Source organism: Vombatus ursinus, unplaced genomic scaffold (genome assembly GCF_900497805.2).
Source record: "Vombatus ursinus unplaced genomic scaffold, bare-nosed wombat genome assembly UNPS02014817.1, whole genome shotgun sequence".
Taxonomy (NCBI): domain Eukaryota; kingdom Metazoa; phylum Chordata; class Mammalia; order Diprotodontia; family Vombatidae; genus Vombatus; species Vombatus ursinus.
Window position 1 is genome coordinate 1885298 of NW_020954595.1, and position 20142 is coordinate 1905439.

At 47.3% G+C, this 20142-nt stretch overlaps 1 protein-coding gene across 6 annotated transcripts in view; it reads right to left on the reverse strand.

Moving 5' to 3' along the window:
* The window catches only part of CCDC66 (coiled-coil domain containing 66), a 53575-nt gene that overhangs the window by 18014 nt on the left and 15419 nt on the right, over nt 1–20142 (reverse strand). For 4 of the 6 annotated variants that reach the window (XM_027835840.1, XM_027835843.1, XM_027835839.1 and 1 more), the window contains exons 5-12: nt 19373–19538; nt 19084–19187; nt 16774–16898; nt 15459–15560; nt 11278–11448; nt 6840–6971; nt 6162–6412; nt 5844–5928 (exon numbers count right to left, since the gene is read on the reverse strand). In XM_027835840.1, coding sequence (XP_027691641.1) covers nt 5844–5928; nt 6162–6412; nt 6840–6971; nt 11278–11448; nt 15459–15560; nt 16774–16898; nt 19084–19187; nt 19373–19538 — 1136 coding nt within the window. Of the gene's footprint in view, nt 1–5843; nt 5929–6161; nt 6413–6839; nt 6972–11277; nt 11449–15458; nt 15561–16773; nt 16899–19083; nt 19188–19372; nt 19539–20142 lie in introns of those variants that run through there. The other 2 variants (XM_027835842.1, XM_027835845.1) reach the window with 2 other exon arrangements.

The window sequence follows — 20142 nt, forward strand, 5'->3', positions numbered from 1 at the left end:
AGAAACGGCCACCGCTAAGCTCTACGAAAGGATTCCTACCCTACATTAACATCTATGTTCTAGGTATTTCTGTTCTGTTAAATACTTCCCACTTACATTTTCATCTGGGATGGGGGAGAGTTGCAGACCACCCTGCAGCCCTTTCCTATGCTGTAAAGAAATAATACTCAATTTCTATTTGGATTTCCTCCGCCCCAATTTTCCAGAAGAAGCACTAGGAGGGCTTTTCTTCATATTTTTCATTTCTTAGAGGGTCAGTAAACACTGAAATGAAGCTTGGCAAGAAATGTGAATAATGTACAATAGTCAATCAACATTTCTTAAGCACCTACTATGTGCTGGGCACTGTGCTAACAGCTGGGATACCAGAGGCTCACGATCCACGGGGAGACAACAAGCTATTTGTCCGGTTGTTTTTCAGTCCTGTCTGATCCACCAGGATCCAACTTGAGGTGATGGTGGCAGAGATCCTGGAGCCCTTAGCCATTAGTTCTCTCACTGCCCGATCCCACAGCCTCTTCTCAGTCCTCATCTCTCTCTCAACCTCTCTGCAGCCTCTGACACTGTCAAACCCTCTCTTCTTGCTAGCTGTCTGTGATGCCGCTCTCTGATGGTTCTCCTCCTACCTGTCTGACCACGTACTCTCAGTCTGCTTTGTTGAATCTTGACCCAGATCACTGCTAATTGTAGGTGTCCCTCAAGGCTCTGTCCTGGGCCACCTTCTCTTCTCCATCTGTACCATTTCGATTGGTAATCACATCAGCTCCCTTGGATTCCACTATTATCTCTATGTGGGTGATTCCTAGATTTCTCGGTTTCTCTCCACATTCTCCCCTGACCTCCAATCTTGCAGTTCTAACTGCCCATCTCAAACTGGATGCCCTAAAAACATCTCAAAACTCCAAATGTCACCAACTTAACTCATATCCCCCCGCACCCTGCGCACCTCCTCCTGAAATCCTTTCCTCTCCCTACCTACCCTCCTCCCAATCCATCAGGCTCACAACCTTGTAGTCACCTCCATCTCCTCACTAGCTCTCACCACCCCCCCCCCCCCCCCCCCCCCTATGGTGCCCAGGTCTACGGATGCTACTTCCACAGCATCTCTCCTCTGACACTGCCATTACTCAAGGGCGGCCCCTCATCACCTCATGCCTCCACTATTGCCTTCTGGTGGGTCTGCCTGCTTCAAGTCTCTCCCCACTCCAGTCCATTCTCCAGATGATTATCAGTGATCTTCCTAAAGGACAGACCATGTCATACTCCAATTCATTAAACTCTGGCAAAACCCTATCACTGCTAAGGTCAAATATAAATCCTCTGTTTGGCATTCAAAGCCCTTTCTAACCTATCTCCCCATCAATCAATAAATCAACATTTATTAAGCACCAACTATATGCTAGGCACTGTGGATACAAAACAAGGCAAAAGACAGTTCCTACACGTGGCTTGCTTTATATATATTGGTTTGCATGTTGTCTCCCCCATTAGATTGTAAGCTCCTTGAGTGTAGGATACTTAGGAGACAATTAACAGAGGGCAGGCCCTGCAATTAAAGCGATTGGGGAAGTCTCCCTGGAGGAGGTGGGATTTTAGTTGGGACTTACGGGAAGCCAGGGAGGGCAGTAGTTGGAGTGAAGGAAGGAGAAAGGCATAAAAGACGTCCTGAAAGAGGAACCAAAGGGGCAGCTACGTGGTGCAATAGATAGAACTCTGGCCTTGGAGTCAGGAGGACCCGAGTTCAAATTGGACCTCAGACACATGACACTTACTAGCTGTGTGACTCTGGGCAAGTCACTTAACCCCCAATTGCCTCACCAAAAAGCAAAAAGAAACCAAAAGCTGAGAGATTGAGTGTCTTGTTTTTGGAACAGCCAGGAGGCCAGTGTCACTGGATTGAAGACTGTGTGTTGGAGAATAAGGTGTGAGAAGACGTGGAGGGACAGGAAGGGGCAGCTTACGACAGGCTTGGAATGCCAAAGAGAGCATTTTGTATTTGATCCTAGAAACAACAGGGAGCCATTGGAGTTTACTGGGGGGGGGGAACATGACCAGAACTGTGCTTTAGGAAAATCCCTTTAGTGGCTGAATGGAGGATGAATTTGAGTGCGGAGAGACTTGAGGCCGGCAGACCCACCAGCAACTATGGCCATAATCAAGGCGTGAGGTGGTAGGGGATACGGGATGCTGCAGAGGTAAGATCACAAGCTTTGACAATAGCTTGGATATGGCAGTTGAGAGATAGTGGGGAGTCCTGGATGATGCCTGGGTTGGGAGCCTGAAGGAGTGGTCGGATGGAGTTGCCCTCGACAATAAGAGGGAGGGTAGGAGGGAGGAGATTTTAGGGGGGAAAGATAAAAGAGTTCTGTTCTGGACATGTTGAGTTTGGGATGTTTACTGGCCATCCAGTTTGAGATGTCTGAAAGGCAGATCTGAGAATCGTCAGCACAGAGATGGTAATTAAATCCAGGCAAGCCCATGATGAGGCCTTTCTCCCCCTACAACTCATCCCACGTACTCTTCCATCCAGCGACCCTGGCCTCCTCACCATTCTTTGCAGAGAGCACTCCTCTTCTCTCGGAGCCTTTTCACTGGCTGCCCCAATGCCTGGAATTCTCTTCCTCCTCATCACAGCCTGGCTTCTTTTGAAGCTTGAGCTAAAACTCCACTTTCTACAAGAAGTCTTTCAGTGTCTTTCCTCTAAGATTGTCTCCACTCTGCCCTGCATGCATACCTGGGCTGTCCAAAGCTCTTTGCATGCTGTTTCCTCCATCAGACTGGGAGCTCCATGAGAACAAGGCCCAGATTTTTGCCTTTCTTGATATTCACTCCTAGCACAGAGCAGTGCCTGGCATAATAAATGTATGTAAGCATAATAAATGCTTAACAGATGTTTGCTGACTGATAGGTCCTAAAGCCACTGGAATTTACTGAGCAGGGTGGGGATTAAAGGGTCACTGGGCATGGTATCAGGAAGAACGGAGTTCAAATCTAGGCTGAGACACTTACTCGCTCTATGACCCTTGGGAAGTCAGTTAATCTCTAGTCACCTCAGTTTCCTCAGCTATAAAAGAATAACAGCACCTATCTCACAAGGTTGTTGTGAGGACCAAATAAGATAACACATGTAAAGCACTTCGCACAATGCCTGGCACGTAGAAGGTGCTTAATAAATGCTCGTTTCCTCCTTCTCGGATAGGCCTTCTTTGCTCCATTCACACAGCTACCAGTCTGGTTCTGGCATTCATCATCTCTCATCTGAACTCTTTCAATAGCCTTGTAATTGATCTGCTTCCTTAGACCTCCACGCTCCAATCCATCCTTCTCAACAGCTGCCTTGGCACCAATAACGATGCAATCCCCACCTCCTCAATAACGCCAGTGGCTTTAGGACCTGTCAGTCAGAGGGAGGGAGAGAATGGGGCCAGCTGGGTGGAGGCGAGGGATCAAAGAGAAGGGCCGCCTGCCCCTTCATCAGAGACTGGACAGAACCAAAAGATAGCGGGGGATAGGAGAGGAGAGGAGGTTTTAGGACATTTTTAACTCACATAGCTCTCCTAAGTATTTAACTGCTTCATTCTGTTTTCTAAGAAAATCATATGGACACATTTTAAAATACTGCACATGGCTAAGACTGCACAAAATAACTCTGATATACAATGTTTCAGTGAGCGCCTCTAGAAATCACTCTACTATTTAAACCGTGATGCTTCAGACCGCCTGAAGGAATGGATGGGGGCGGTGGTGACAGAAAATGGATACAGTTTTGAACAAAGAAAACACTGAAAAGGCACAGCTGATGCTCTGCCATTCTGTCTCTAAGTTGGAAAGGAACTCTGTGACCACCCAGACCAAGCCACATGTGGATAAGAATCTTCTACAATGTACTTGCTGCACGACCATTTAAAGATGCCTGAGAAGGGCAGCCGCCCATTTCACCTCAGGGCAGTTCTCACACTGAGGAAGTATGTCTATTTCCATACATCAAGCCCAGACGTGCCTCTCTGCATACTCCACTGACCCTCCCAACTGTGCCCTTTAGGACTGATTAGAATTCCCGACCTTCAGCAGACTTGAAGATAGCTCTTGCATGTTCTCTTCTAAGCCTACTTTTCTATAGGATCAAAGCCCTACTTCCTTCGATAGATCTATGGATGGTATATTCTTTCTCACCTGAATATGGAACACCAGAGTTGGCCTATGACAGTTCTGTCATAACTCTACTTATTTTTTATTTCAGTCAAAGAGAAAGATTTGATTCAGCTTTTTTTTTTTTTTTTTTTGCTTTTTGATGAGGCAACAGGGTTAAGTGACTTGCCCAGGGTCACACAGCTAGTAAGTGTCAAGTGTCTGAGGCTGGATTTGAACTTGGGTCCTCCTGACTCCAAGGCTGGAGCCCTATCCACTGTGTCATCTAGCTGCCCCCTGATTCAGCTTTTTTTTAGTAGACACAAGAAAGAAACTTTCACAAAGATCAATCTTGCCAACTTAATTCTGGAATGGAAACAGAAAAGTGGACCAGAACCTTTGCTCTGGATTTCAATTAGTGTGTTACAAGGTTATTCTTAACAGTCCCTGGTGTACTCTGAACAACAGTAGTGACATCCTAACTACTCAAGAAAAGAGGCAACTTTCTCCCACTGACTCCTAATCTTGAAGAGCTTTAACATGGGAAAGGGAGTTGAACTTAGCATCAGAGCGGAGGAAATGACCCAGGAATGTCCAAATGACTCAGCCAAGTCATCCTTTGCATCTGAAAGCCCCAAAATAACATCAAGAGCCTATTTTGTAATTCAGACTTTCCACTAGTATAAACTCACCCAAGACAAACCAGTGTGCCTGATCCCCAGGCCCCACACTCTTTCTCTGGCTCCTGCTAAGTCTCAGAACAGAAAAGAGATCACAATCAGAACAGGTTTAAGTGAATGAAGCCACTAAGGCTTTACTCATCAGTTGCTTCTCCGGGACGTCTCAAGAGACCTTTCTCAGGGAAGAAGCATTAACTCCGAGTCCCTCCACGATCTCTGGGCACCTGGTTGGCAGCTCTCTTAGTGAGCCGGCTGCCACATGTTCCAGCACAAGCATCACTGAGAGTTGTGGCCAGCGCTCTTCTTGGGAGATTTCAGAGATGTCCCAATTTAACTGGCCCCCAAAATTCTCCTCTGCTTATTTTCCTAAAAACTACCATAAAATGCCTAGGTTTTTTTCCTCTCCTGACAGGCGCAGCCTTTCCTATCATGGCCCTTGCTCCATTTGCTGGTGCTAAAATCTCCACCCTCTTCTGGCCTCAAGGAGCCTCCCACCAACCTGGGGTTCCTTCTCACCACAAAGGAAGATTCACAAATAGATTCAGGCATGCGGTTCTGAGAAACAACAAAAACTCCTTTAACTAAGATCTGTAGAGTTACAAATTAGTTCTAGCAGGTAAAATTCTGGCTTGTAATCTCGTGAAACTGTCAGGGGCTCAGTCTACTACATCTACTTTACATGAGGGCCTGAAAGGCTGAAATGAAATCAGAAAACAAAACACACCCAGGGCTAACTTAAGTGTTATGAAAATTTACAGAGAAGGTGGACATATTTAAGTAGATTGTCATCCCAGGAGGCTTCTTCCCTTGGTCCCACATAGTAATACAATCCTAGCATCATAATTCTTTTTTTGCAACAGAAAGGAAAAGTCTAGGATAAGACAAGAATTCGAAGGTGATTTTCTGGGCCCCTAAGCAAAAATTTCAGAAAGAGATCCTTTACACCATGACTTGCAATTTTCATATTCTACGATGTCATTTGAAATAATTTAATTTTCCCACTGAGACAGAGATTTAAATTTTCTAATACAATACCTGATGTTCTAACTGTTTTTGTCTTCGTCTGTCTCTTTCCTCAATTTGAGCGGGATCCAGGAGTGCAGTCATAGAACGAAGGAAACTAAAAGGATAAATACATCAACAATTTTCAATTTTAAAAAAACTTTCTTTAATAAAATGTTGACTGTTTTTCTCCTGAGGGAAAACTCAACTAAATATTTGTATCGCAAACAAAAATCCTAAAATAAAAAGCAGACTAATTTAACGTGAACTAAAAAACAAGAGGTGAAGTATTGCCTTCCGGAATTCCCAAAGACTGATGTAGACATTTACAAACTCGAGAAGGACACTCACTTGGTTTTCTCAATGACTGCGGTAGCTGTATCCTGAACAGATTTCCCTGAATTCTCCTCCTCTGAAGGCCCAAGTTGGCTTCCAGATAAAGGTGTATAAGGACTGCTAACATCAGTCATTTCCTGAGTGTCCGGGGACAGACAGAAGTAGTCGGGTTGTTTCTGGGTTGCACGAGAGGAGAGCTGAGACTGAGAATTGGGATAGAGTTTTAAGGAATCAAAATGCATGGCCCATCTGTCATGTTCTTCACCCTGACGACAAAAGAAAGCAAGCCTTTATGGCCAGGCTGAGATTGTCCCTACCAAGCAGGGGGATGAAATTATTCATCCAACTCCACATCACCAACTGGCCGGTATCCAGGGAAGACTTGGTACCAAGGGCAAGATCCTTCATCCTACACTTGGGACTTAGAGATTCCTATAAGTCTCTTGGAGTATGTGAATAAAATGAAATCAGGATGGGATTAAAAATAGTTATAAACGTTAAGAAGCTCAAAACCAATACCAATGAATAACTTCAATTCATTTACCAAGTCCAGTGGACAACGTATACAGTCTTCTAAGACAATCGGAGTTGGAAAACTGAGGTCAAAGGATTAGGAAACTGGTTTTAAAGTCAAAATGATTCCAGAATCTCTTGGAGAAAAAGACCCGTGACAATGAGTCTCACTGAAATTACCTTTGAATATATCATTTTTTCCTGGAGTTTCCGTTGCTTATCTGCTTCCTTCTGCTTGTTCAGTTCTTGGACCCACTTCCTCTGCTGCTCTCTTTTCATGGCACTGAAAGGATGCTCCAGCGGGGCAGCTTCCTGAAAGGAGAGCCAACACCCCATGAGCTGACGGGGAATGATGATGAAGGCAACAGTGGCATGTCATTGCTTATTTGGTCTTCAAATTAATTTACTAATTCTGGTAAAAAAAAAATATCACAAATAGGGGAAAACAGAACATAGTATGAACACTGATATTCTGGTTCCATGGCACCAGGTCAGGTCACAATGGAGTCCAGTTCTATGAAACAGAAATAAAACTCAATTTGAAGGGGATATAGAGTTAAATCATCCCCTTCGATTACAACCATTTGAATAACATCAGTAATTTAAACATTTGTATGGATTTACTTTTAAACTTATTTTTTCAATCAGCAACAATCTGGCTTCTCTCCCTCCCAATCCCACACAGCTCCTCCCTTCCAGCACCTGAGAATGAAAGAAACAAAACCCTTGTTAGAAACCTGCAGAGTCAAGCAAAAGAAGCTTCTGAGTTGGCTGAGTCTTCCTCAGTCCTTCGCCTCTCTAGATTAGGATGGAGGTAGCATGTTTCATGATTGAGTCTTCCGCAGTCACGTTTGGTCATTACTCTGTGCAGGGCTTCTCATTCTTTCCAAGTTGTGTGTCTTTGCCATATTTTTGTCACTGTATAAATGTTTCTCCTGGGTCTGTTCACGTCATTCTATATCAGTTCATCTAAGTCTTCCAAGTTTCTCTCAAACCATCTCCTTCAACACTTCTGACGGCGTAACAGTATTCCATTGTATTTATATACCATAAACTGTTCAGTCATTCCCCTCTCCAATTTCCATTTTTTGCCATCTTACAGAGCTAGAAATATTTTTGTACATCCTTGGAGTTTGTTTTGTTTAGGTCTAATCTTCCTTTTAATCTACCTTCTTGTTAATCTTTCCTCCTCCACTTTCCCTGGTGAGTTTGAACCCAACGCTATGTATACTCTTCCCTCCTTTGACCAGGTCAGATGAGAATAAGGTTCAAGCGTCAGCCAACTTTCCTCTACACCCTTATTTTTTGGACGGATTAGGGATGGGCAAACTATGGCTAGTCAGCTAAACCCACCTGCTGGTTCACAAGCCAAGTTCCCAAATACAATGAAACTTTTGTTTTAAAATATAAAAACCACTGCCAGCTTGCTGGTTGCACAAAAACAAGCCCCAGTTCTCCTGGCTACAGCTCGCTGACCTCTGTTATAGAAATTTACTTATGCATCCTGATTATATGAAATGATTTTTCCTAACCTTCTCCTCCCCACACCTTCCAGTGTATAAATACTGACCCTTATGCCTGCTCTCGTCTTTACACAATTTTTCCTTGCGTGGACCTAGGATTTCACAAGCACAGTGCTTCTTCCAATCCATCCAATCTTTCTTATCCCGACTGATTCTTGTTCATGGTCTCTTAACAATCCTCCACAGGAGCTCACCTAACATGCTGAAGGCCTTTTTATTTTTCAGACCCCTTGATAGTGTGTACATCATCCTAGGGGAGTAGCCTGGCACACTGTCTGCTTCTTAATTGTCTGACATGACCAGTGCATATCCTTTGCCTTATGTTTTCATAATGCTTATCCTGTGCAATATTCCACTGGAAACAAGCTGCGGCTTCCTTACTGGGCCTTCATACAGGCAGACCATCTGCCCCTCTATGACACTATGGTTTTCGCATGTGGCAGCCATGTACTATCACAGGAGAACCACTAGCGTTAAACAGGAGCCCTAGCTTCCAGAGAAGCTGGGGATCATTAAAAGCACTGTGCCATTTCCCCAGAGGGCTTTGGCCTCCTCTCTCAAGGCAGCACGTGTGGGCACAGCACTGGCCTTGCAGCCAGGGCTCACGTGGCAGTGGGTGCTGCTGCGGCTCCGGGCTGGGCTTCGGTGCAGGTCTCAGTTTCTACACTGGACAGAGGTAGAAGGGCTGCTTTGCTGAGGAGATTTGAGATGAGTCTTGGTCCTCAGGAGTTACTACTGCAGTCGTGGGATGAGCAGACAGACACCACCTTGCTCTGCGTCCCGACACCGGGGATGCACGTGGAGGTGAAGGAGCCGACGGACAGGTGTGATCAGAGCCCGATGACTCCAAGAGCTGACTGGCCTTCGCCTCCACGCCCGTCACCATCCAGCTTGACCCTAGTGACAATCTTTGCAGGCAACAAGCTACGTGTATTCCTAGACACATGGTTGATGAACATGTAACAACCACCCGAGAGAGCTACAACTCTGTGCCCGTCAGCTGCTTGATCAGGTAGAACGGACCCAGAAGAACAGAACGACTGGCAGTTATCATGAGGAATGGCGAGAGCACCAGTCAGGAGTGCTATGGGGGTCCGCTCAGACCGTCACCCTCATCCTCACCGGCACGGGGTAAACGCAACGTTGCAAGAGTTTCTCTGAGGCCAAGAAGCTGCTGTAAAGTTCTTTTCTGGGCAGCCCCTTCCTTTCATCCCCCTCACTTGGTACCTTCCTCATATCACAACCCACTGGCTTCTTGAATTTTGGATAAAAAAAAAAATCAAGACTGTATCTACGCCAAAGTGTGTACACACACACACACACACACACACACACTCACACGCACGCACCCCATACCCGCTCTGTGGTTCCATGGTGGCAAGAGCTGGAGCCGATCACAACTCGCCTTGCTGCAGCAGCTAGGTGGAGTCAGGAAGACCTGGGTTCAAATCCAGCCTCAGACACATGACCCTTAGTAGCTGTGCGACCTTGGGCAAGTCACTTAACCCCAACTGCCTCATCAAACGGAAAAAAAAAAAGACCCCAGCTTGTTTTCCCACCTGGTCCTCGAGCACTCCGAGCTCCTTCTAGTTCTAGTAACCTAGCAGAGAAGGCCTTTCTCCACTCCCTCATTCCCTGCTTTTCTCTGTGCTTGCGTCCCACGTGACTGACAGCCACGCACAGGACGCCCCCATCCCACTGCCATCTACGGGTCTGGCCTTCACTGAGCTGTGTGTCAATGTAAACAAAGGGGAAGGTCTTGGGACACCAAGCAATGAGATTTTTCTACATAACAAACCTTTTCTGATAGGTATGTTATCCTTCACATGTGAAATGGCATTTGCCTGTCTCTAAGAGTGGCTAAAAAGACCAATGTGCTGAGTCTATGCATACATTTTGTGATGACTATGGCGGCAGCTCTTAGCTAAACATTCGGGAGGTGGGGTCCCCAGAACCAGCCTGCTCTCAGGAAGGCGCTGCTCCAGGCCACGCCCAGAACCCCCTCTGATGTGGCAGGGAGGATAAGCCAAAGCAGCTGAGAGCGGTAAATTTTCTTCCCTTTGCTTCCCCTCAGAGAGCTGCCTGAATTGCTAAATTTTATTTAAGATGCAGTAAACATTTTTTCATGGGACCGAGGTTCAGTTCTCTGCACGAATTTTCTACTGAAATAAAACCCTTTCTGGTAAAAAAAACAATCACCCAAACCCCAACAACAATAAGCACTCCTACCAAAAACCCAAAGCCCACCTCAAAGCCTTCCTTGCTGTGTGACCGTGGGCCTCTCCTTCCCTGCAGTGTGACCGTGGGCCTCTCCTTCCCTGCACTCGGTGACCTCTGAGGTCCCCGCCAACTCCCAATCTACGCTCTCTTGTGATTTCCTGTGAGTCTCCTACCAGCTTCTGGCGCCAACTCACTGTGCACCCATGGCCTCTGTCCACAATATATGGCCTCAGGAGGCATTCACCATCTCCTGGTTTTCCTCTTTCGGATAAGCTCGTGGATCTCACTGGGGCAGCCCTGCCGAGCGGCCAGGCTGCCGAGCCGGACGTGGTCAGCACAATGTCTCGTGCAGACAGGAGCCCCTGAAGCTCCTTGTCCCGCTCAGGGCCTCTTGTCCACCTGCACTGGGCACGGGGCAGACTTGTCCCCTGTCGTCCACCTCAGTGGACATTTGTCATCCCGGTCCCTTCGCAGGCCTTCCTAGCTGGCGGTGTGCTGTTCCAGCCATGGAGAACATGTGCTTCTTCAGGGCAGGGCACAGTTTTGCCTTTTGCCTTCGGACCCCCAGTGCTTAGTCCAGGTTTTGCACATACGTGCTTCACAAACGCTGACCACTACCAGGCCGGTGCACGGGCCCTTATTAGGGGCATTGTGCTACACAACAAATGAACGAGGTTCAGACAGCCCCTTTCCTCCAGGAGCTCACATTCCGATGGGGAGCATCAGCACGAACCTACCAGACACAGACACAGTCGATGGAAAGTCTTCTAAGTAAGTCTATAGGGGTTTAACACATGCATGAAGAAATCCTGATGGAAGACAGCCTTGAAGGGGCAGAAGGACCAAGAAGACATCAGGACACTGCAAAGCCTCACCCCTAAGACAAAGGCCGTCCGAATGGCTGCTGGCACATCTGGAGGACTGAAGGTCGAGGGCTTCCCACGGGCTCCACAGCAGCTTTCGGGGATGGCTGATCCTCCCCTTGAAACATTCGTTACCCCCTGGGCCTCATCAGCAGCAGAGGTAAACTCAGCCGGAGATGTCATCTGTGGATAAAAAAAGAACAAAGGGGCGAAACACCCACATGGAAACTGTTCATAAGAAAAAAGAAAACAACCCTGCCCCACCTAAGAGTCTTTTCAAATTAAACAACAGATATTGCTATGAACACGTAAACACTGGATCTGGGAAGTTCAACAGCCCTGCAGCCTCAGGTCTGGCCCTTCTCATCACTGTGAGAAGAGACGTTCCCAGACAAAATCACTTCTCTGTCTCCTCAGAGCTTGGGTCAGTGCCTGGCAGATAGTAAGTGCTTAATAAACACCTTGATTAAATGCCTACTGTGTGCTGTGGACTGTCTGCCGAGACAGCTGCCCCCACCAGAGGCTCGGTGACAGCTTGGCTCCCTGCTGTCTCTTCCGTCTTCTCCTCTGCACCCCGCAATCCAGCAGTCCTGGTCTGCTCCCTCTCCTGCCTCTGTCCCCCGATCCTGGGAGGGATTCTTTCCCCTCCACGTCCTACAGGCTGGTCCCGGACCCGCCTCCTTGTACCCCAAGCTCCTGGTGACCTCTCCTCTGGGTTGACTTTTTCTCTGCTTCACACGGGTCTTCTATATTCCTACACAGTTACACTTTGGCCCTTGCTGTTGTTTAGTTATTCAGTCCCGTCTGACTCTTCCTGACCCTGTGGACTACAGCACGGTCTATGCGGTTCCCCTGGTAAAGATACTCAAGTGGTTTGCCATTTCCTTTTCCAGCGGATTAAGGCAAACAGAGGTTACATAACTTGCCCAGGATCATAAAGCTAGCATGAGTCTGAGGCTGGATTTGAACTCAGGTCTTCCCGACTCTAGGCCCAGTGCTCTATCCACTGAGCCACCTCGCTGCCTCATTTTGGCTCTGGTAGGATATAAATTCCTTGAGAGTAGGGACTCTACTGTTTTTGCATCTCTAGTGTCTGGCACAGTAGGTCTCTGATAAGTGCTTGCTGACTGATGGGCAGGAATTCAACTGGTGGACCAGGAAAGTGAGGCAGGCAGGCCAGGCCAGCTCCTCCAGGTGAGGCAGGAGGAAGTGCTGCAAGCCAAGGTGGTGAGTCTCCAGCAGGCGCCACCTCAGAGGGCAGCACTTCTTACCGGGAGAGCTAAGTACTGCTGACCTCTGGAACCCAAGTATTTTCTCATTAGGGACGGCCTCAAATACCAGGTTTACATATCCGAGTTTTAGTTGGTAACTGCAGACAGCTATTGAATAGAGGGATATGTCCAGATCCCATGCATAACTTGGTAGCCAACTGTAAGACAGATGGATCTTGGGGAAAACCATGATGATGTAAGCCACAAGAGACTTCAATAAAAACTTATTTAAAACAAGACAGGAAGGGGAGAAGGCCATGTCATATTTCAGGTAGGTGAGAATGAAGGCCTGCTCTGAAGTGGTGGCAATGGGAAAAGAGTGGCAGGGCCAGAGACGCAAGATACTGTTGGAGGAAACATCACGGTTTGGAGCATGGGAGTGTGAATGGCGAGACTAAGGCACAAGGAGAAGCCAGCTCAGGGGAGAAGGGACAGAGTGGGCACTGGATGGGCTCTGTCCGAGAGAGATGAATTCTGGGAAGTAACAGACGGAGGCCTGGGGCTTGGGAGAGAGGTCAGCGCTGGACTTGGAGACTAGGCAGTCTTCTGTTCAGAGAAGAGGTGTTGTCAAGGAACAAAGAAAGGGTAGAAAAAGACGGTGATGAATGAATGAGAAAGCATTAACTAAGCACTCACAATGTGGCAAGCCCTGAAGATAAACAGAGAAAAGTGAGACAGCCCCTCCCCTCAAGGAGCTCACACTCTAACAGGGGCAAACAACCCATAAAAGAAAGTGAAGCCAAAGGGCAGAGGGAAAGGCCCCAAGTGCCCTGGGGAGAGGGAAGGCAGACAGCAAGGTGTAGGGGTTCTGAGGCCAAGCAGGGGGCGGGGCCCACGGGAAGGCCTGGGGGCTCTCCTCTCACAGGAAGAACACGGCTGTTAACTCCCATCTCATCTAAGCCACGTAAGACCAAGGGGAAGGCAAGGACAGAAGAACACCTCTTGCTGCCCAGTTGTCCTAAAGGGTTCTGGGATGGTCTGGGGAACACATCCACCTCAAAAGGTGGACGCTGGAAAGACTCGAGATGCATCACCAACTGGGTGGTCTCTAGGAGTGTAGAAAAGGAAGTGGTGACCCCACAGACTCAGTGTGGCCTAGTCAGGAGGGCTCATGCCAGGCCTTCCTCATTGCTGCTTTTCTGATAGGACAAAGAAGCCAGGAGGCCAGTGTTGAAATGAAACGCTGCTCATTTTCAAGATGTATGAAAGGCACCAAGATAGTGCCACAGGCTGAACTGCACTGACAATGAGCAGTACTCTCCTGGGCTCAGGCCTCTCAGCACTGGCTTTTTTTCCCTCATCATTTAAATGATCAATAGCTACAAACTTAGACGCCTGACACAGACTATGGTGAAAAGGGCCCTGGCTCTGGATTCCAGCCCTGACACTGATGAGCTGTGTACTTGCGATGAAATCACTGAACTCCCGAGCCTCAGTCTCCTCATCTTTGAAATGGGATTAATGATCATACTTGCATTACCCAGCTCACAGGGTTGTTAGGAGGAAAGGCTCTGTAAATTATAAAGACAGATAGAAATGGAAGTTGTCCTATCTGCTAAACACTATGCTATATGTTGCGGTAGGACAAAAAAAAAAAAAAAAAAAGCAATATTGCACAGTGGGAAGAGTACTTGATTTGGAAAGAAATAAGCATTTATTAAGCACCTACTCTATACCAAGCTCCGTGCTAAGTGCTTTACAAACATTATCTCATCTGATCCTCACAAAAACCCCGTGATGTGGGTGTGCTCATAACCCCATTTTACAGGTGAAGAAAATGAGGCACATATAGGTTTAGTGCCTTGCCCAGGATCACAATGCTAGTGTCTTTCAATTCAATAAACATTTATTAAGCCCCTACTATGTGCCAGGCACTGTGCTAAGCAATAGGGGTACAAAAAGAAAGAAAGCTGCTGTTCTCAAGGGGCTTACAATTGAATGGGGGAGACACGATGCAAACAAATATGTACAAACAGGCTCTAGACAGGATAAATAGGGAATAATTAACAGAAGGAAGGCATGAAAGTTGAGACAGGTTGAGAAAGGCTTCATGTAGGAGGTGGGATTTTTAGTTTAGTCATTTTCAGTTGTGTAAGACTCTCTGTGACCCCGTTTGGGTTTTTTGGGGCAAAGCTGCTGGTTGGCCATCTTCTCCAGCTCATCTGACAGATGAGGAAACTGAGACAAACAGGGTGAAGTGACTTGCCCAGGGTCACCCAGCTAATAAGTGTTGAGGCCAGATTTGAACTCGGGTCTTCCTGACTCCAGGCCTGGCGCTCTATCCGCTGTGCCCCTTAGCTGCCCTGTTTAGATGGGGCCAAGGAAGCCAGAGAGGTCAGTAGGCAGAGATGAGGAGAGCATGCTAGGCATGGGCTAGGCATGGGGGGCAGCCAGAGAGAAAGCCCAGAGCCCACAGATGAAGGGTCTTGTTCACAGAACAGCTAGGAGGCCAGCGTCACTGGACCGAAGAGCATGTGCTGGTTAAGCAAGGCGTCAGAAGACTGGCCGGGTTACAAAGGGCTTTGAAGGCCGAACAGCGTTCTGCATGTGATCCTGGAGGCAAAAGGGAGCCACCAGAGTTTACTGAGTGGGGAGGTGACACGGCTGGATCAGCGCCCGAGGGCAAGCGCTTTAGCGGCTGAACGGAGGGTGGGCCACAATGGGGAGAGACTTCAGGCCCGCACGGCACGCCTGCCGGCAGCTACTGCAACGTCTGAGGTCAGATCTGAATGCAGTTCTTTCTGCCTCCAAGCCCTGAGCTCTATCCAGCACCGTGTCACCAAGCTGCCTGATTCTGAATCCCAGGAGCTCTGACCCTTGCTGTCCCTGTGAACTCGGGCAGCCGGTACGGATGAGGCGATTCCTGAGGTCCCCTCTGGCCTTCAGTCCTACGTTCCCCCACGCGAACACTTACAGACTCACCTCCAGAGTCTGACTGGATCCAGGCACGGAGACCCCGCTAGGATGGGCCAGCAGCCTTGGACTGGGCGACCCTGAGAGAACACTAGATGGACTCATTGAGGACTGGGGAGAAAAGGAACAAGCGTTAGGCACCGTGTCCTGCAGACGACACGGAACAAGCCTAAAGATGAGAGAAAACAAAACCAAGCTAAGCCAACGCCGAGCCAGGAGCCAGGGGAGCGGCGGGGCCTCCAGAAGGAGGCAAGGCCACTGACCGTCCCAGAGCGTCCCAGGCACTTCACTCGTCAGGAAGCTTTGTCTGCCTGGCATCGGCTCCCCTGCCGAGGCTGGCTCCCCTCCATCCCCAGAGGAGCCGGGGTGGTCTCTACCGTGTGCTCCAGCCCCGATGACCCACTATCATTAGAGAATCTAGAATCGGAATCTAGAATTAAGAGAATCTCAGGTTTGGAGCTGAAAGGAAGTTGTGCAGCTGTCTAGTATCTACCCTCTTATCTCAGAGATGGGGAGAATGAGGCGCAGGAAAGGGAGGTGAGCTGCCCAAGGTCAGAGGTCATCAGAGGTAGGATCTGAACCTGGGTCTTCGACCCCGGTTCCAGGCTAAGCCCCTTTCCGCTTTTCTGTTCTTCTCTTGCTTTGTGAATCCCTGCTCCCCAACTGGGCAGTGACTACACTGTCTGCTTCGGGTCTAAGCCCTCCCCACTTCCTGGCACCCAGCACAGTGCTAGGCACGCAGCACCTGAAGCCGAGGACAAAGTTAAGAGGAAGAGTCGGTGCCAGGCACTGTAGCGACACAGAGAATGAAGAAATGGAATCGTTAAACAGACCACCTAAATCCCCACACTTTTAAATGTCTTGTGGAAGGTAATTTGGATGCCAACTCTTCCCTTGGCAGAGGCAGCACATGTTGGTGCTGTCCAGCGGGCTTGTCTGATTGGACTGTGCTTCTTGGTAAAAAGAGAGGCCTCATGGGCGGGGGCAGTTCTGGGAGATGGCATCATTATTTTTAAAAAACATCACATAAGGGGCAGCTAGGTGGCGCAGTGGATAGAGCACCAGCCCTGGATTCAGGAGGACCTGAGTCCAAATCCGGTCTCAGACCCAGCACACTTGACACTCACTAGCTGTGTGACCCTGGGCAAGTCACTTAACCCCACTGCCTAACCAAAAAAGTAAAAAAAAAAAAACCAAACAAAAAAAAACCCATCACATAAACACGTGGAGAAGTTGAGGAGAAGAGCACAGCTTAGCATCAGGACAAACTGAAATGAAAAGTATCTGTTGTGCTAGTGTGCCCACCATGTAAGGTTGTCCTTACCTGTGATCCCTCCACCTTTTGGAAACCATCCCAAACCAGTTTAGCATCCCCAGACCTGCCCCAGGGGCGTTTCTTCTGCTCTTCAGAAGCTTCCTTTTCTTTCTTCTTTAAAGCAACCTGTTCATCTTTAAATAATAATGCTCTTTTCATAAAATGTGCAAAAAAGTGAAAGGAGGTACATTTCTATGACAAAAATAATGATCCTAAAGAACTTTCTAAAGAACTTAAATCTGCTGATCAAAACTCGTCTTATTTACCGGAGGCGTGAACTCAGAAGAGAGTCTGGGGAGTTTATTTTCCTAACTGCAATTTCTTTGATTGGCGCTTATTCAAGATAATGGTCATATTTAATTTTTTTCTCATCTGTTATCCTAAATGGTCAAGGAATGGGGTTGTGAAGATGAACACTGAAGTTAACAGAATAAATACATAAATTTTCAAAGAAAAATTAGGATGCAAGAGAACATGCTATTAGAATTAGACATCAATCAAGATCAAACACTGAGTGAACAGCACAGGGTGCTAAAACGTAGTGTCTTTCTGCCTTGCCATGGTCAGCAGAGAGTGCTGACTGCCCTGGCAGTCATGAATCAGTGAGCCTGGGAAATTGGTTTCCTGAAAACACTGAACCACTGCTGGGTGACTTGCATGGTAACATGCACCTGGCAGCACATGAAGACAGAGCAGTGTGGCAAACTAGCTTAAGGGGGCATTTCCAGGGCTAAGCTTGTGCAAACAGACGCAGAGGCTCTTTCGTCAGGGTGTTCACGAATCACAAGGACTTTTTCAAGCACATCTTTAAAAAAGTATAACTATGATACAGAAAAGTATTTAATCACAAAATTGTGACGTGACACTCCTCAAACCCTCTGACGGTAATCTCGCCCTTCTTTCCTGGTTCTCTCCCAATTCTATTACCCATCCACTCCAGCTCTGGCTCCCTCTTTCTTCCCTCCCCTCTCTCTTCATCCCTTCTTCTCCCCCCCCCTTTTCTCTCCTTTCCCCACCCCACCCCACCTCCCCCACCTGCCAGCTAACTCTTTCTGAGGCCTCTTTTCCCAAGCTCCTTGCTCTAGCAGGGTTAAGAGCCTCAGGGGCATTAAAGGTTCATCAGAGATTGAGGTGTGTGCGTAAGCCTCCCTGCAAGGCCCCAAGGCCTCTAGCAGTTCAGCTCCCATCTCCTCGGCTGGCCTGGAGCTAACGCAGCTGGAGCTGCGGGGGGTCCAGAGGCATGCCCGCACAGAATGGCTAAATGGGCCAGCTAGTGGAGGCTTACCTCTGGATTTAGGGACATCCAGCAGAGTGCAGGAACTCAGGGCATGAAAAGTCCCAACACACAACTCTTTATCTTCCTCCTGGAACCACCTTCCCTTCCCCCAACTCGCCTGTTCCCAGAGTCACCCCTGACTCTGACCTCTTCCCTTGTCTCCAAGCTGTTACTCGATTCTGCCAGCTTTCTCTGTACACCATCCTTCCTCTCTGTCCCTTTCTCTCCACACACATGACTACCGCTCTGATGCAGGCCCCCATTAGTCACAGCTTCAGAAATGTCAGCTGACTGGCCTCTCCTGGGGCTCCCTGCCTCCAGCCTCAGCCCTCTCAGGCAGTCAAAGCCATCTCCCTAAAACATGACTCGGACCATGTCGCTCACAGTCCTCTTCTAAAACAGGCCACCAGGGGCAGCTAGGTGGCGCAGTGCACCAGCCCTGGAGTCAGGAGGACCTGAGTTCAAATCCAGTCTCAGACCAGACACTTGATACTCACTAGCTGTGTGATCCTGGGCAAGTCACTTAACCCCAATTGCTTCGCAAAAAAAAAAAAAAAAAAAAAAAAGAACAGGAACAGGCTGCCGCCTCATCTAAGCTGGGCCTGTCAAGTCCTTCCCTACTGGGTTCCTGCCTCCCTTCCACGTGACTCCTCACTGGCCCAACTGGCCTTTGCAGATGCTGCTCCCTAGGCCCAGAAGGTTCTTCCTCCTTTCTTCTACTTCTTAGAATTCCTGGCTTCCAATGCCCAGCTTAGGGGCCACCTCCTGTGAGAAGCCTTTCCTGAACAATGTTGGCTCTTTCCTCCAGTTAGGTTCTATTTAGTTACCTGTTTACTGATGTTATATCCTCCAGTAAAACATAAGCTCCTTGGTGCCCAACATGAAGCCTTCCAAATCGAAGGGAGTTGCTACATGCTTGGTGAACTGCTACAGTAAGACTTTTATATCATACTCCAAAATTCAGTTTGCTCAGCCAACTGACAGTATTAAAGTCAACAAAATTATAACTAAAAGTTAAATAAAAAATGACACAGAATATGTACCTAGCTCCTTCCTCCACTGGAATTTCTTTGCTTCCAACAAACTTTTCTCTCTCTCTCTCTCCCCCAGAGTACTGAACATATCAGCTGGTTTCCATACGGACTTTCTAGGAAAAAGAAAAACAGAGCAATCTTACTTCTATGCACTTTTGTAAAATCTGTACCAGGAATGCCAAACCAGTCTTTTACATAATTTCAGGCATCCAGAATAATGACCACCCATACCCATAAGAGACAAGCACAGCCTTGTTGTACACAGGTCCAATAATAATAACAGAAAAAAGTTACATACATGGCAATTTTCTGCTCACACTGCTTAGATGTCTTCTGTTTTTTGTTTAAAATAGAGTTATTTTCATCTGGGATAGGTGAAACATTTTCAGCTTTCTGAAGTAATCCCTTAACATTCTCATCTTTTGACTCATTAGGCAAATGGTTAAAATGTGAGTTATTTTGACCTAGGAAAATAAAACATATGCTTTAAAATGAATATTGGATTTCTCTTCTCATATGTATACCATATGTTTTCTATATGGTTGATATATTTGTGTATTTTGATTTAAAAACTTTCTCAAATACAATCAGTGTCTAGTTCTGTCCAGATAATTTGCAATTTTTTTTGCAAGACATTCTCAGTCCACATAGAATAAATTCTCTGTTGTCACTGTTCCCATCCTTTTCTTCTCAAATAGCAGTCACATTATAAGTTCAGGCTAGAAAGAGAATTATTTCCACGGTCCCAAGGAGCATAGGAGCCAGAAAACTTGGAAAGCCCAGATGTTCTTCTTAATCTGTCAGAGAGAGAATGTGTGTACAGCATGTACATTTAGGAGATTACATGAAAGAGGAGGAGAGGGAGGGTCAGGGAGAAAAATGGCAGCAAGATGAGGAAGCTTTTGAAAGCTCCTGTTAGACAAGTTTTTTTCTAACAAGGCTTCACTATTTATTAGGACTCTGATTTCGCAGAATAGCCTAACCATGAACATTCACATATGAGTATAAAAACAAACACTAATGAATTCTGGATTATCCATTCAACCTCTCACTTCTAAGTAATGCTGG